At 38.1% G+C, this 13,017-nt stretch overlaps 1 protein-coding gene across 1 annotated transcript; it reads right to left on the reverse strand.

Annotated features, from left to right (window-relative positions):
- On the reverse strand, window positions 390–11,287 carry LOC109331380 (NF-X1-type zinc finger protein NFXL1). The gene is given in 11 exon segments (XM_019565823.1): window positions 390–1,759; window positions 2,436–2,690; window positions 2,773–2,890; window positions 2,978–3,030; window positions 3,147–3,407; window positions 4,280–4,330; window positions 4,434–4,487; window positions 4,614–4,856; window positions 4,940–5,239; window positions 6,700–10,366; window positions 11,178–11,287. Coding segments are annotated over 10 exon segments (6,030 nt in total). The 5' UTR covers window positions 10,307–10,366; window positions 11,178–11,287; the 3' UTR covers window positions 390–671.

Genomic DNA, 13,017 nt, shown 5'->3' on the forward strand with positions numbered 1-13,017 from the left:
CTCAACAAGGTATGTTCTTCATCTTCACCATGAACTCATTTGGGGTTTCTTCGGTCTGGACCATGGATGTTCCATTCGGGTGTATGTATGGGCATACACATTAGGTTGTGGGAACAAAGCCATGGTCATAAGGACTTCCGCATTCACTCTATGGATTTCGGATGGAGAAGGAATTTCTCCAACACCTTACTCCCTTTTCACAATTTGAGACAATAACCAAACATGCAAGGGAGGATTAACAGATAGAATAATGTGACATCAAATGATGTCCTCTGAGTTATTTTTATGTATGTCTATTCAAAAATTATTAAGAGATGGAGATAAGAATATATAACTGATATATGATGTTCCAATAACAGAATTCCAAAAACAACAAAAAAAACAAGAAGGAAGAGGTAAAAAAAAAGTACATTTTGATTTAATAGATGTATACCTTTTATATGTTCAAGACATATACCATCTAAAGGGGAGTATAAAGGTCTCTGTTTTTATTATATCCTTATATTATGGACCTAAAACTAAGCACACATAAGAACATATTTTTACAGAGATGCTTTTTCTTTGCTTTGTACCTCTTTGTATTGGTTATTTTTATTTATTTTTCAATGTTCTAAAGTTCCACCTCCCCCTTCAATTACTATAAAGGTAAACCCCCCTATAAGTTCTTCAGCTTATATAGTACACACCATACCAACTTCTACAAGAGCAGCATGAGGAATTTTAAGAGCTACCGGAGGCTCTCGACAATTTTTTTCGCTAAATCGATAGACCATGATTAAGAATCTCTTGAGAAAGTTTGAGCCATCGCGCACCACTAAATGTGACTGTCCTAAGAAATAGGCACTACCACTCTCCCTTGCTTCAATTAGCTCTGTGAGCTCTTCCCTCACAGATGTTTGCATTTTAGGACTATTAGCAGGCAACACAAATCTCACCTTCTTTCGCTTGTTAGGCCGAGTCGAAGTTTCCAATGTATCACATATCTGATATTCATTGCCTATAGGACTTATCTGAGATTCATGACTCACCGCACTAGGCCCCATGCACGAGTCACCCTCATCAAGAGGAACTAAAGCATTACTATCTGGTGAAGGATTTCCAACAACTATCATTCTTTCATGTGGTGAAACCATGGATTCAATGTCACTTTTCTCAATGGAGATGAATTCGCCTATAGACCGAATAATCTGCTCCTCAAAATCGCCTACATCCCTTGAAAGATCGCAATATCCATATCTGACGATGCAACGATAGATTTTATAATCTTTTGGTCCAATCCTACCTATGAGATACTTTTCACTTTCGGGGACATAAGGCACCGGTATAGACTTGAAGGACACCAAGATCAACACTTGATGAAATGCAGGAAGATTAGTGATGAAATGTGAAAAGAAAGCTGGGATTCCTGTTACTATGTCAGTGTAAATGAAGCCAATTCCCGGTACCCGGGAAATCCCAAGGCCTGGACTAACATCTATTAGCCATTCAGTCGACACCTTGTTTTCTAAATCGAACTCGTACTTCTTCATAGTTCCATAGTGCCATGAAAGCATTATTGTCATGGACACCACCAAAAGGACAACTAGATACCAAGCTCCCTTGTGAATTTGTAGCAGACATGCTGAAAGATATGCAACCTCAAGAAAGCCAAAACATAGGAGAAAACATGCGGATAGAATCAAATTCCTCTCCCAATATAAAGCAATGATTAGTGACATCAGACTAGTTGTTACAAGCATTCCACAGATTATAGCCAAACCTGCCAGAAATAATGATCTTATATCAAGATATTGCCATGAACATGCTAATTCAATGGTAAAGACTACAGAAGATTCATGCATTCATCTTTAATCAGGTTTTTAAGCCAATCCTATTTGTCTGTTTCCACTCTTGTTCAACTAACTTTTTCCTTGGTTTTTCAAATACCCTTTATCAAATTTATAGTTAATCTAATATATCACAAACTAATAAAGGGCACGATAGAAAAACTGACAGAAAAATTTAGCTACACAAATTTTCTTCATTCTCCCCATGCAACTGATAGAAAAACTGATATTGCCTTGTGTTACAGCTAAGCATCATTCCCCCCTGTTTCCCAACTCCTCATTTTCTTCAAAGTTTCCTTATAAAGGAATTCTCAAATTTTGCGGACGGTTTTGCAAACTACAGCTAAGGAAATGGTTTACGAATCAAGCAAGGAAAGTTTTCTGTTGGAAGACTAATTACATCGCTCTTTAATTCATTAAATACACCACTTCAACATCAGATACCAATGTATTAATGTGATTGTGACTACTAATGTGATAACTAAAGAGCAAGCCTTAATAATTCCCACCACAAATTGAATTAAAGTAAATATGAGGGGGAGGGGGGACAAAAAACAAATATCTTGCTATGCAAGAAAAGCACGAAATGTTATAAAAAAAATGGCATACCTGTTGCGTTGCCGATCTTTACAATGTCTCTAAAACCAATTGTGACAGTGAGACTGAGAATCATCAATAACCAATTGACATCAGGGATGTAAATCTGGCCATGTATTGTTTTTGATGTGTGAATAATTTTCACTCTCGGAAAACAGTTCAATGCCAGACACTGTTTAATGATGGAGAAACACGCTGTTATCGCTGCTTGGCTTCCGACAGCTGAAGCAAGTAGAGATAGTACTATGAACACATGTTTGAAATGACCTGCAATTACCATGCATCACTTTAGAAAAGTGTATATGTATGGACAATAAGTATCCTCAAATAAAGTACTTGTCCAACTTACTTGGCATAGATTGACTAAGATGATTAAAATCAGGAGCATGTAAATTTTTCGAGATATATGCAGCTTGACCGGCATAGCATAAAATAAGAAGCGGATAGATCAAGCATATGAATGCAATCTACAACAAACACATTATGCACAAGTTAGTAATAATTTTCAATTACAGATATAGATCAGAATCACAAAACAAGTTCTATATTATAACCTCAATTGATTTCTTCGTGAAATGGCCTAGGTCCGCGAACATTGCCTCTGATCCTGCAAAATAATAGAGCATGTAATTATATTAACCATAACCTTTCTAACAAGGAAGAGATCTCGTATTAGTGAATATTAACAACTTGGTCATTGCGCATTATTCGAATGTTTTTAACCTGCTACACATAAAATGACGCTTCCTAATAACCTCCATCTGCTAAAGTCAATATTACTGATGAATTTGAACATGTATACTGGGGATATTTTACAGATGATTTTTGCATCCCAGTAGAAAATGTTGTACACGCCCACCACACTAACAAACAACAGCCAAACAGCAATAATTGGAGCAAACATGAATCCGATTTTACGTGTCCCACAGCGCTGCAGCGTGAACAGGCCAACCAATATAGCACATGCAGAGGGAACAGGTACATCTGGAATAAGTTAAGCAGAAAGTGAACAACTTAAAAAATTTATTTTACTTGATTAAAAATAAAATAATAATCAACCAGAACTGCAACTTGAAGGTAAAAAATGTGCAAAAATAAAACTAAGGAAAAAGTTGAGCACCATCTATGCTTTCTTCTAAGTTCTAATATCAGATTCATAATAAATTAATGAAGATCATATATTTTTGTGATATTCCTCATGATGCATTGAAAGATACGTCTGGCTCAAGTTAATTCCACCTCTAAACTAAAACTGGTTAAAACAGTCTGAACTTGACAATTCTGGAAACTCATCAAAGGAGTCTGTAATAGAGGTATATAGATTATACCAAATGCAATAATGAAAAATCAATATTCTCCAATTTAAGAATGACAAAAGGAAGAGAAGGATGTGTATCACAAGGTTTTAAATATGGCTCTGTGGCTTATTACAGAGGCTAACATGTTAAGGTTTTGGGAGGTGTTGAAATAGCATCGTGACAGAAATTGTAGCCGCATTGGCCACATATGCCTACAATTTTCCAAAGCGCCAAGGTTTTGGGAGTTTCCGAAAATGCGACCGCAACCACTATTTAAAACCTTGATGTGTATCAAATGGGCGGCCTGATCACGAGACTCTTACCTGGTGGAGTCTCGGAAGAGTAGATGGAAACTGCCTCATCCCCACAAGCCAAGAAACGGTTTCCACCTCTACTGGGACATATAGTGCTAAATGGCAAGTAAGAGTAAAACCACAAAAGGTTACCAGTTTCTTCAAGAAGTAACTGACACTTTTTATCCAAGCACACGAATTACTTGCCATAACATAGAGGCCTTTTGAAAGAATAATATGAATCAATGGCATTGATAGTACTTACATCTTTTTAGAGCCTTTGATACAGACTCCTGAGTATGGTGTGATGAGGAAACTGGTTAGAGAGAACAAGATAATCAGAAACACATAGTAGCAGGTAATGATATTGGCTTACAAAAGACTATGTTTTATTCTTAATCTCAGTACAAAGCTCTTACATGTGTGTACCATATCTGACAAGGATCTCTGAACACCAGTTGAAGCTGATAACACTGGTAAACAGACAAAGAACATATAAAGAAGCTATGTAATTTAATCACACAAGGATAGATAAATTGTTAAATTTTACACATACAATTACTTGTAAGAAAATATAAATTTAAATTAGATTCCTGTACCTGAAAGTGCTGGAGTAAGCACTGCCTCACCAATTGTCATACAGGAACCGAAGAGCGCTAAGAACAGTATTAGATAGTGACAGATCTTGTGCTTCTCAATGGCTCTTCGTGCTCTTGAATCGGCATTGTTCTTAGAAGGACTTGTCTCTTCACAAAGCATAACCTCATTGGTGCTTCTATCACATGGAAGCAAGCCAACTTTTGCATTTCTACACAACAGTGAGTATAAAGCAAAAGTACCACCTACAAATTTACAAGAAAAGTTAATCTGAAAGGCTCAAATCCTGCAAAGTTTACGCAACGAGATAGTTACTAAAGATACATACCCTCTCCTTCATCATCAGCTTTGAGCACTATAAAAGTATATTTCAGCAAAGCAATGATGGTCAGAGTCCAGAAAATGAAGGAGAAGAGTTCATATACGATTTCCTCAGTAACAAGATCTTCGATTCTCATTGTCCCGAACACATACAATGGTGCAGTGCTCAGTTGACCATAAACTACTCCAACAATTTGAAATGTCATGAGGATTCTTTGTTTCCATTTTTTCTTCTGTAATGATAATATGGGCACAGAAATTATTTAGTTATTAACCATGTTTTCACAAAAAAACTGAAAGACAAGATTCTAGATCCTTCCAACATAGTATCAATTATCAAATGAAACTACTATACAGCAAGACAAGACTCAAATCTATACAGCAACAAACAAAGTTATTAACCATGTTTTCACAAAAACTGAAGATCCTGCAAATTATATTTTGTTAGCAAGACATTTACTATGTGAGTGAAACTGCATTTTTGCTTCAAAGTCTTAACCATGAAAATATTTCTGCAAAGTAAATCATTTTACCTTAACCTCATCAAAGATTACAGAAGGGTGCAGTTGAGGATCCATTATCAGATAAGCACTAGAATAAGCAAAAGATAAAACTTTCAAGTATGAGTGAAAAACCAAGTTATGATTAATAAAATATCAAGCATGAATGGCCAAAGGTTCAGGCAATGCTTCAGACAGATGGAACACACAACGAAGTTGACCACTCTAGATTCTAGACCCTACACTACAGTGCCAAAACACATAGTGATGTTCACGTATCACTTTGATGGACGGCTAATTATTGATCACTTGATTTGGCTGATATGTTAACAATAATGGACACTTGTTTTTTTTGTAATATCTTATTACTTCATATAACAGATTTTCTCATATGGAAAGAGTTTAAGTTCTAGTCTATTAGTTCATGCATCTAAAGTAAAAAAATAAGCTACCAAATATAAAATATACACAAAGTGGTAATGGGAAGTTGTTAATATTATTTTAAGTGAAAGGATTTGAGTGGGGAATAGTGGAAAGAAGCAAGAACTAGTGCGCATGTTCCATGATCTGCAACAATCAAAGCACCTTATATCAAATTCTTAATTATTGACCCAGTGTTTGATTAAATCAAGTCACATGGTTTTCCATAAGATCCAAGACTTCTATTCTGTTTATGTACCCTTTATTTCTGTTTCCAACTATTCATAGGTTCAGAGTTCAAAGCATGTAAGTGCGACAGAAAATGTGGATAATTAATGAACACCTGATGCTTTGTGCCCATGAATTACTGAACACTTGTAGACATGAAACGGAAGTAACATGTATGACTATTGTAGAATAATATAAAATCCAGAAGATATATATTTTGTGGGGTTAAAGTGAGTCAAGCATACTATGAAAACTTGGTCATGGGAGAGTAAAATGAAACTTGAAATGTGAGATTATATAAACTAAGTTAAGACTTTACTTAATATCACATATTAATGAAGTAGTTGATAAGGAAGTTTTTTGAGTGGGGCATCAAGAGTGTTCCCCACCCAATTAAGGGAGAGTAAAATGAAACTTGAAATAAAATATGGTTGTCTTAATAACCAGAAACTTCCATTCAGATATGGTTTGAAGGTATTGCTTTAAAAAATAAAATATTGACCAAAACTTGTCAAAGCCATATATAATACCCGCCTCTTTTTCAACAACACGAGTAAATGTATAAATCTTATATTAAAAAAAGACAATTGCTTTTTCTCCATTCCTTTCTCTCATTCAAAGGCCTTCTCCCAATCATCTACTACATCAGAAACATTTGATGCATCAAAGTTTCCTCCAAGCTGTCCTTCAAGAATTGAGCTACCAGAATGAGGCTCCAACTTTGGCACTGCACTATTTTCACCCTGTTTCTTAGAAACGTCAGTTTTAGCAGCTGCACCTGATGAACTTGAGGATGATTCTTGATCTAAGACACTCCAAGGATTCAATGAAGCAGCAATGGGGGCTTCTTTCTTCCAAACAGATGGTGGCTGGACAATAGCAGAACCGGTGGTGGCCCACTCTCCGTCGCCCCAAGAATCATCTATCCAACCTGCCTCTTGAACAACAGCCTTTTTCCACGGATTACCTTTCAATGCCGCCGCTGCTCCATCTTTCATTGTTCCGGCTCCTCCCCAGGCATTGGTAGCTGAAGAAGCCACCGATGTACCAACATTTGGGGCATATGAAACAGCTCCATTGTAAATGGAGCCATGATCCAACCTCCTCATCGCAGTTGCTGCTCGAGCAGGATCATGAAAAACAGCCAATGCATTTTTATCATTTAACCAAACAAGTTCACACTCACCACCGAATCTCAACACCAACGCACTAATATCTGCATCCCTTGGTAAGTCTAGGAAGGAAACAACAAGTCGAGGATCCATGTCTACCAAAGGATCAAATGCAGGAGGAAGGGGTGTGTTTATGGTTGTAGTACCCTTGACCCCTAGCACACGAGCTGGAGCCTTTGATTTTGGGGTAACATGGACAACTACGAAACGCTTTGGCTCCCAACCAGCAGCATTCACTGTAAGCTTCCATCTCTCAGCTATCACCCTCACTGCATCTCTGTTTTCCTTTAGCATAGGACAGAAGACATGGACTTTTAGACCATGTGTAATTCCTTTGCTCTTGCCAAGCACTAAAAACTTGCATCTGTCTTCAATAGATAAAACCCATTTGGGATCACGTCTCAACATATCAGAAAGCAATTCAGAGGCAACCGAGTTCTCACTAAAATGGAGAAAATCCAGATTTGGAGGGGTTATCTCAAAAGCATCTGCAAGAACCCTTTTGCGCTCCAACTTAGCACACTCATCATCACACATCAGCTTTCTTTGTCCAAGGGGAACTTTTTTTCCATTTGCATCCACCGGTTGAAGCTGCGCAGGCAACTTCTGAATAATGGAAGCTTCATGCACAGCATCAGCATTGTAGTTATTGCTGCTACCACCAGCATCACAGGGGACATTTGCTGTTATACGGCCACAAGAACAAGTAATTGTGACAGGGAACTCACATCTTATATCTGGACATGTGGATGAAGGGTGACAGCGAGCTGTACATGTATGCCGGCAATCTCTCCTTGGAGCACCACATGTTTGCCCACAAGAAGCTCGGGAACCTTCCATAGAAGATGGATTATCACATGGTGCAGCGTGACATGTTCTGCCACAAGCATGTAAACCACACTGTCTGGTCTTCCCGCAGAGCTTATTGCATCTAATTTCCTTTGAACCACAAGGTATGTTCCTAAGAACAACATGCCCACCAATACATTCTTTCGCTACTGTCACTGAACAAGGAGGGCAATCTCCAAAATGGCAGCTGTGGGAGGGTGGATGGCCACAAGGTTGAGGAGCTGAACACGGAAGCTGACATGAGGGAAGTGGTGTGCCACAAGGCAGTGGAGGAGGGATTGAAGTCCTACCACAAGCACATGTCAAATCAGTGAATATAGTTTCCAGACAAGGTGGACAATGACCACTGTGACACAGGGATTCACACACATGCTGCCCACACCTTAACTTCTTTCCGCATGCCACAGAACAGAAGTGAAGATTCCAATCCTCACTTAGATTCTTGTTTGGATTAGAAAGTGGACAACACCGTTCACTACATCGATGCCTTCCGCAATTCTTCTTCTGCCCACAAGGCTTTTCACAAGTAAATTTCTCATTCTCCATTGTTGTCTTGTAGCATTCCACACTTCGGGAAGTTGAGCCACACCGACACTTCTGGGAGACAAGAACCAAACAAGGTGAGCAATCCCCAGCATGACATGCCTCTTTACAATGATGTATCCCACAAGGAAGGGACTTGCCACAGACTTGTGAACAGGTAGGTATCGGGTCCAAACAACTCTGCCGCTCCTCCTCCAGTCTATTCTTCCCACAACAACACGTATTAATCTGGCTTGGCAACAAGTCACATTCCCCACAGATGCCTGGATGACAAGTCTCAATACAGGCATGATTACCACAACTAAGTTTCTTTCCACAATTGGAACCACAAGAAAAAACTCCACCTTCTGCTTTGAATTCACCCTTCACAGTCATGTCTCCACAAAGAATAACCTCCATCTTTTTACTACAAAAGCAAGAGGCATTGATTAGAACCTGACAAGGATCACAAGGGCCCACATGACAAATGCGCTCACACTGATGCCGCCCACATTCAAGAAGCTTCTCACAGCGCTGGCCACATGTAAGAACAGACTGCCGGTCTGAGCAACGAGTAGTAATTTTTTTCTTCCCGCAAGGACACAAACATGGTGGGGCAAATGCTCTGCAAGGAGGACACGGACCAGGATGGCATTGCAAGACACAAGCATGAGGGCAGAGGTCATCCTTGCTCCCTCCAGTAACCAAAACCTCCCTCTCAAGAGGCTTCCCACATGGTTCTCCACATGAATGTGGTGTCAGATACAAATCAGATGGTGGGTCTGGCCTCTTTCCACAAAAGCAAACATATCTAATCTCCCTCGACGATGTGTGCTGCACAGACTGACAACCAGGACACCGCCAATTAAACCCTTGATTCTTATCAGCAGTCAAATCGACTGAAGTCGGTGCACGGGCCCACTTCTTGATACAATTCAGGTGAAAGATAGAGTAACAACTTGAGCAACACCAGATAGGTGCAGATCTCCGGACATTGTCATAGCAAATCATGCATTCAATGGCACCTTTCATGAGCTTCTCCTGAATCTCTTGCAGCAGCTGAGGTAAATTAGAGTCCCGTAATCCCCTCCCAACATGTTTCTCACTTCCACGTTTTTCCTTTTCTCTTCTCTGATTCACAGGACGACTCTCATCACTCCTTGAACCATGATTACTTCTATACTGATTTGCTGGTGTGCCAATACTTCTATGCTGACTCGTTGGCGGACCAATGCTTCTATTCTGACTCGTCGGCAGACCAATGCTGATATGCTCACTCGTTGGCGGACCAATGCTGATATGCTGGCTCGTTGGCGGACCAATGCTTCTATGCTGGCTGGTTGGCGGACCATTGCTTCTATGCTGGCTGGTTGGCGGACCAATGCTGATATGCTGGCTGGTTGGCGGACCAATGCTGATATGCTGGCTCGTTGGCGGACCATTGCTTCTATGCTGGCTGGTTGGCGGACCATTGCTTCTATGCTGGCTGGTTGGCGGACCAAGAATACTATGATTGGAGATGCCAGAATCGCCATTCTGGTAATCTAACAGTGAATTGGATGGCTGGTCTGTGGCAGCAATAGCAGTGGTGGTGGTGGATGCTCTAGGAATCCATTCCTGACGAGCAGCTTGGGCAGGGACCCTCGACCTATCCCTCCTTTGGTTTCGAACTTGCAAGCTCATACCGACAATAAACTGGAATGGCTTCTCCACAATTGAATCCAACAATAAGATGCAAGCTGTCTGGCATAAAAAATCAAATTCTGAGTTAACACTAGGCATTGTAGGTTTAAAAATAAACACTTGAAAATGCAAGCTTACTAGTTCAACTCATTTCAAAACAAACTACTAAACTGGAACAACTTCCTCAATTGAATCAAACAATAAGATGCAAAAAGCTACCCTCAATTGTTCTCTAATTAAGATGCAAAAATAATAATAATCCTGAATCAATATTAAGCATTGTTTAATTAAAACAGAATCATCAGGAAAATCTAAGATTGCTAAGTTGATTCATTCCAAAACAAATAAATAAACTGGAACATATCTTCCCCAATTAAATCAAACAATAATATGCAAGCAAGAAGCTAACCTTGACTGTTCTCTAATCAACACATAAAATTACAAACAAAAAAACTGAATCAAGATTAAGAAGCATTGTACGTTGACAACAATAAGAAAATCCAAGTTCACTCCTAGTTTCAAAAGCAGACTAATAAAATTGAACAGCTTCCCCGATTGAAATCAAACAATAAGGTGCAAAACAGAAGGTACCCTTGATTGTTCTGTATCCGATATATAAAAATATAAATTCTGAATCAATATTAAGCATTATAGGTTGAAAAAATAAGCATTAACAAAACCTAACATTATTGGTTTGATCCATTTCAAAACAAACAAACTAATCATTGTACACCAACCCTAATAGATGCCTAGATTATTTATAATCAAACGAATACAGTGAGAAATAATAATGAAAACAAAAAAACGTTCCTGATTCGAAATCTACAAGGAAATGGAAATGAATTGAAGAGTATGAAAAATAAGACGAAACCTGATTCGCGAAAAAGATAAGGACGAAAGTTGAGCGACGTAAGAAAAATATTTAGAAATGAAATGAAATTGGGTCTGAATAAAATAAACGGAGCGTGAGAAAGTGAGAAATGAAAGAAACGTTTATATAGGTCCGAGAACCGCTTGGGCCTTGGGTCTCAAGTAAGGCGGTGGTCCCATTCTCAACCACACTCTCGTCAATATGCGTGACCCTCACTCTTTTTTACGTAGACATATATATTTTGAGAATAATGTTTGGTGTATTATGGTAATGATGTAAAAACTGTACTGTACCATCGGGTTTGACTAGAAAACTGATAAATTGGACTCATAATCATATAGTACAGATGTTAAACCGGCCAAGTATTAAAACTGGTCAAAAATCGGTGAACCGACCAGTATTTGATTAAACCGACCGGTTTATACACATTTTTTTTTTTTTAAAAAAAAAGTTAAAAACTTAAAAATTCATTCCAAGGTGACCCATTTTCCAACCTTTCTTCAACACTTCAAGGCACATGTTTCCGAGACATATTTAGATTACACATTTTGGTTCCTAACATTCGTGTGTAATCTTAGAGTACTGTCTGAAGATAGGATTAAAAATATAATATCGATATGAGACAATTTTGACTTCTTGGTATTAAATATTAAAACTCCAAATTTATTTGTTTTGTAGAGTGAGTTGTGAACTTGTGTCATTTATTTATATTTTGTAGTTGTTAAGTAATACTTTTGGAATGATATATGTTTTGTAATTTAGACTTTGAATTTGTTAAAGACTTAAAGTTGTTTGTTTATGTGAATTTTGAGTAGATTAAGAATATGGATTATAAATTATAGTATTTACCTATTTGAAAAAAAAAATTGTTATAGGTTTATATATATATATATATATATATATAAGCAAGTATACCAGTATCATTGGTTGAACCACTGTACCACTATACCAGTACCCTGACCGGTTTGATAATCCGTACAATTTTAACAACACTTATTATTGCATGGACAATATTATTATAAGGGTAGAAGGGTCATTGTGATTAATTGGTTTGTTAGGAAATTGGAGGGAAAGTAAGTTGTTTTGGTTGGTTGTATAAGTAACTTGTAGAGCAAGTTACTAAAGCATTTCATTGATTCAATCTTCTTCTTGTAATTCTTGATTCAATCAATAGGATAGTTCAAATTCTTCTTCTTCTTCCTAAGAATTTCTACTTCTTGTTCATGGAATTGTCGAATTCGTGATAGAATTCCCCAATTCACCTACTTCCATAACAATTGGTATCTATAGCAAAAAATTTGGTGAGGTTTGCGATGATTCCATGGCTGAGTTAATGCAGTTGAGGCAGAATGGGTCAATTAGTGAGTATCATGAGGAGTTTGATGCAATAATTACTCGATTAGACCTTCCAGCAGAATACACCTTGAGTTGTTTTTTAGGTGGGTTGAAGAATAAGGTGCAAATGATGGTCAGGATGTTTTAACCACAATCAGTAAGAAAGGCTTTTGCATTGGCTAAGCTATATGAGTCTTCCTATAGTAGTACTGCTCAAGTAGGATTGACATTGAAGGCTAAGCCAGCAATGACACAAAGGCCATTGATAGCACTTATACCAAGTACAACTAAAGAACTAGAGCAATCCAAACCAAAAACAAGATTTGCAAGGAATTTATCTCCAGCTTTCATGAATGTGGGGAGGACTAAGAGGTTATGCTACTTTTGTGATGAACCTTATTCACGTGAGCATGGGTTATCACATAAGAAATTGCAAATCCACCTATTGGAAGTGGGTGATGAAGATGATGAAGGTCAAGGTTTGATCAGTGCTAGTGAAGAGGTG

This window comes from Lupinus angustifolius, chromosome LG17 (assembly GCF_001865875.1).
Source record: "Lupinus angustifolius cultivar Tanjil chromosome LG17, LupAngTanjil_v1.0, whole genome shotgun sequence".
NCBI lineage: Eukaryota > Viridiplantae > Streptophyta > Magnoliopsida > Fabales > Fabaceae > Lupinus > Lupinus angustifolius.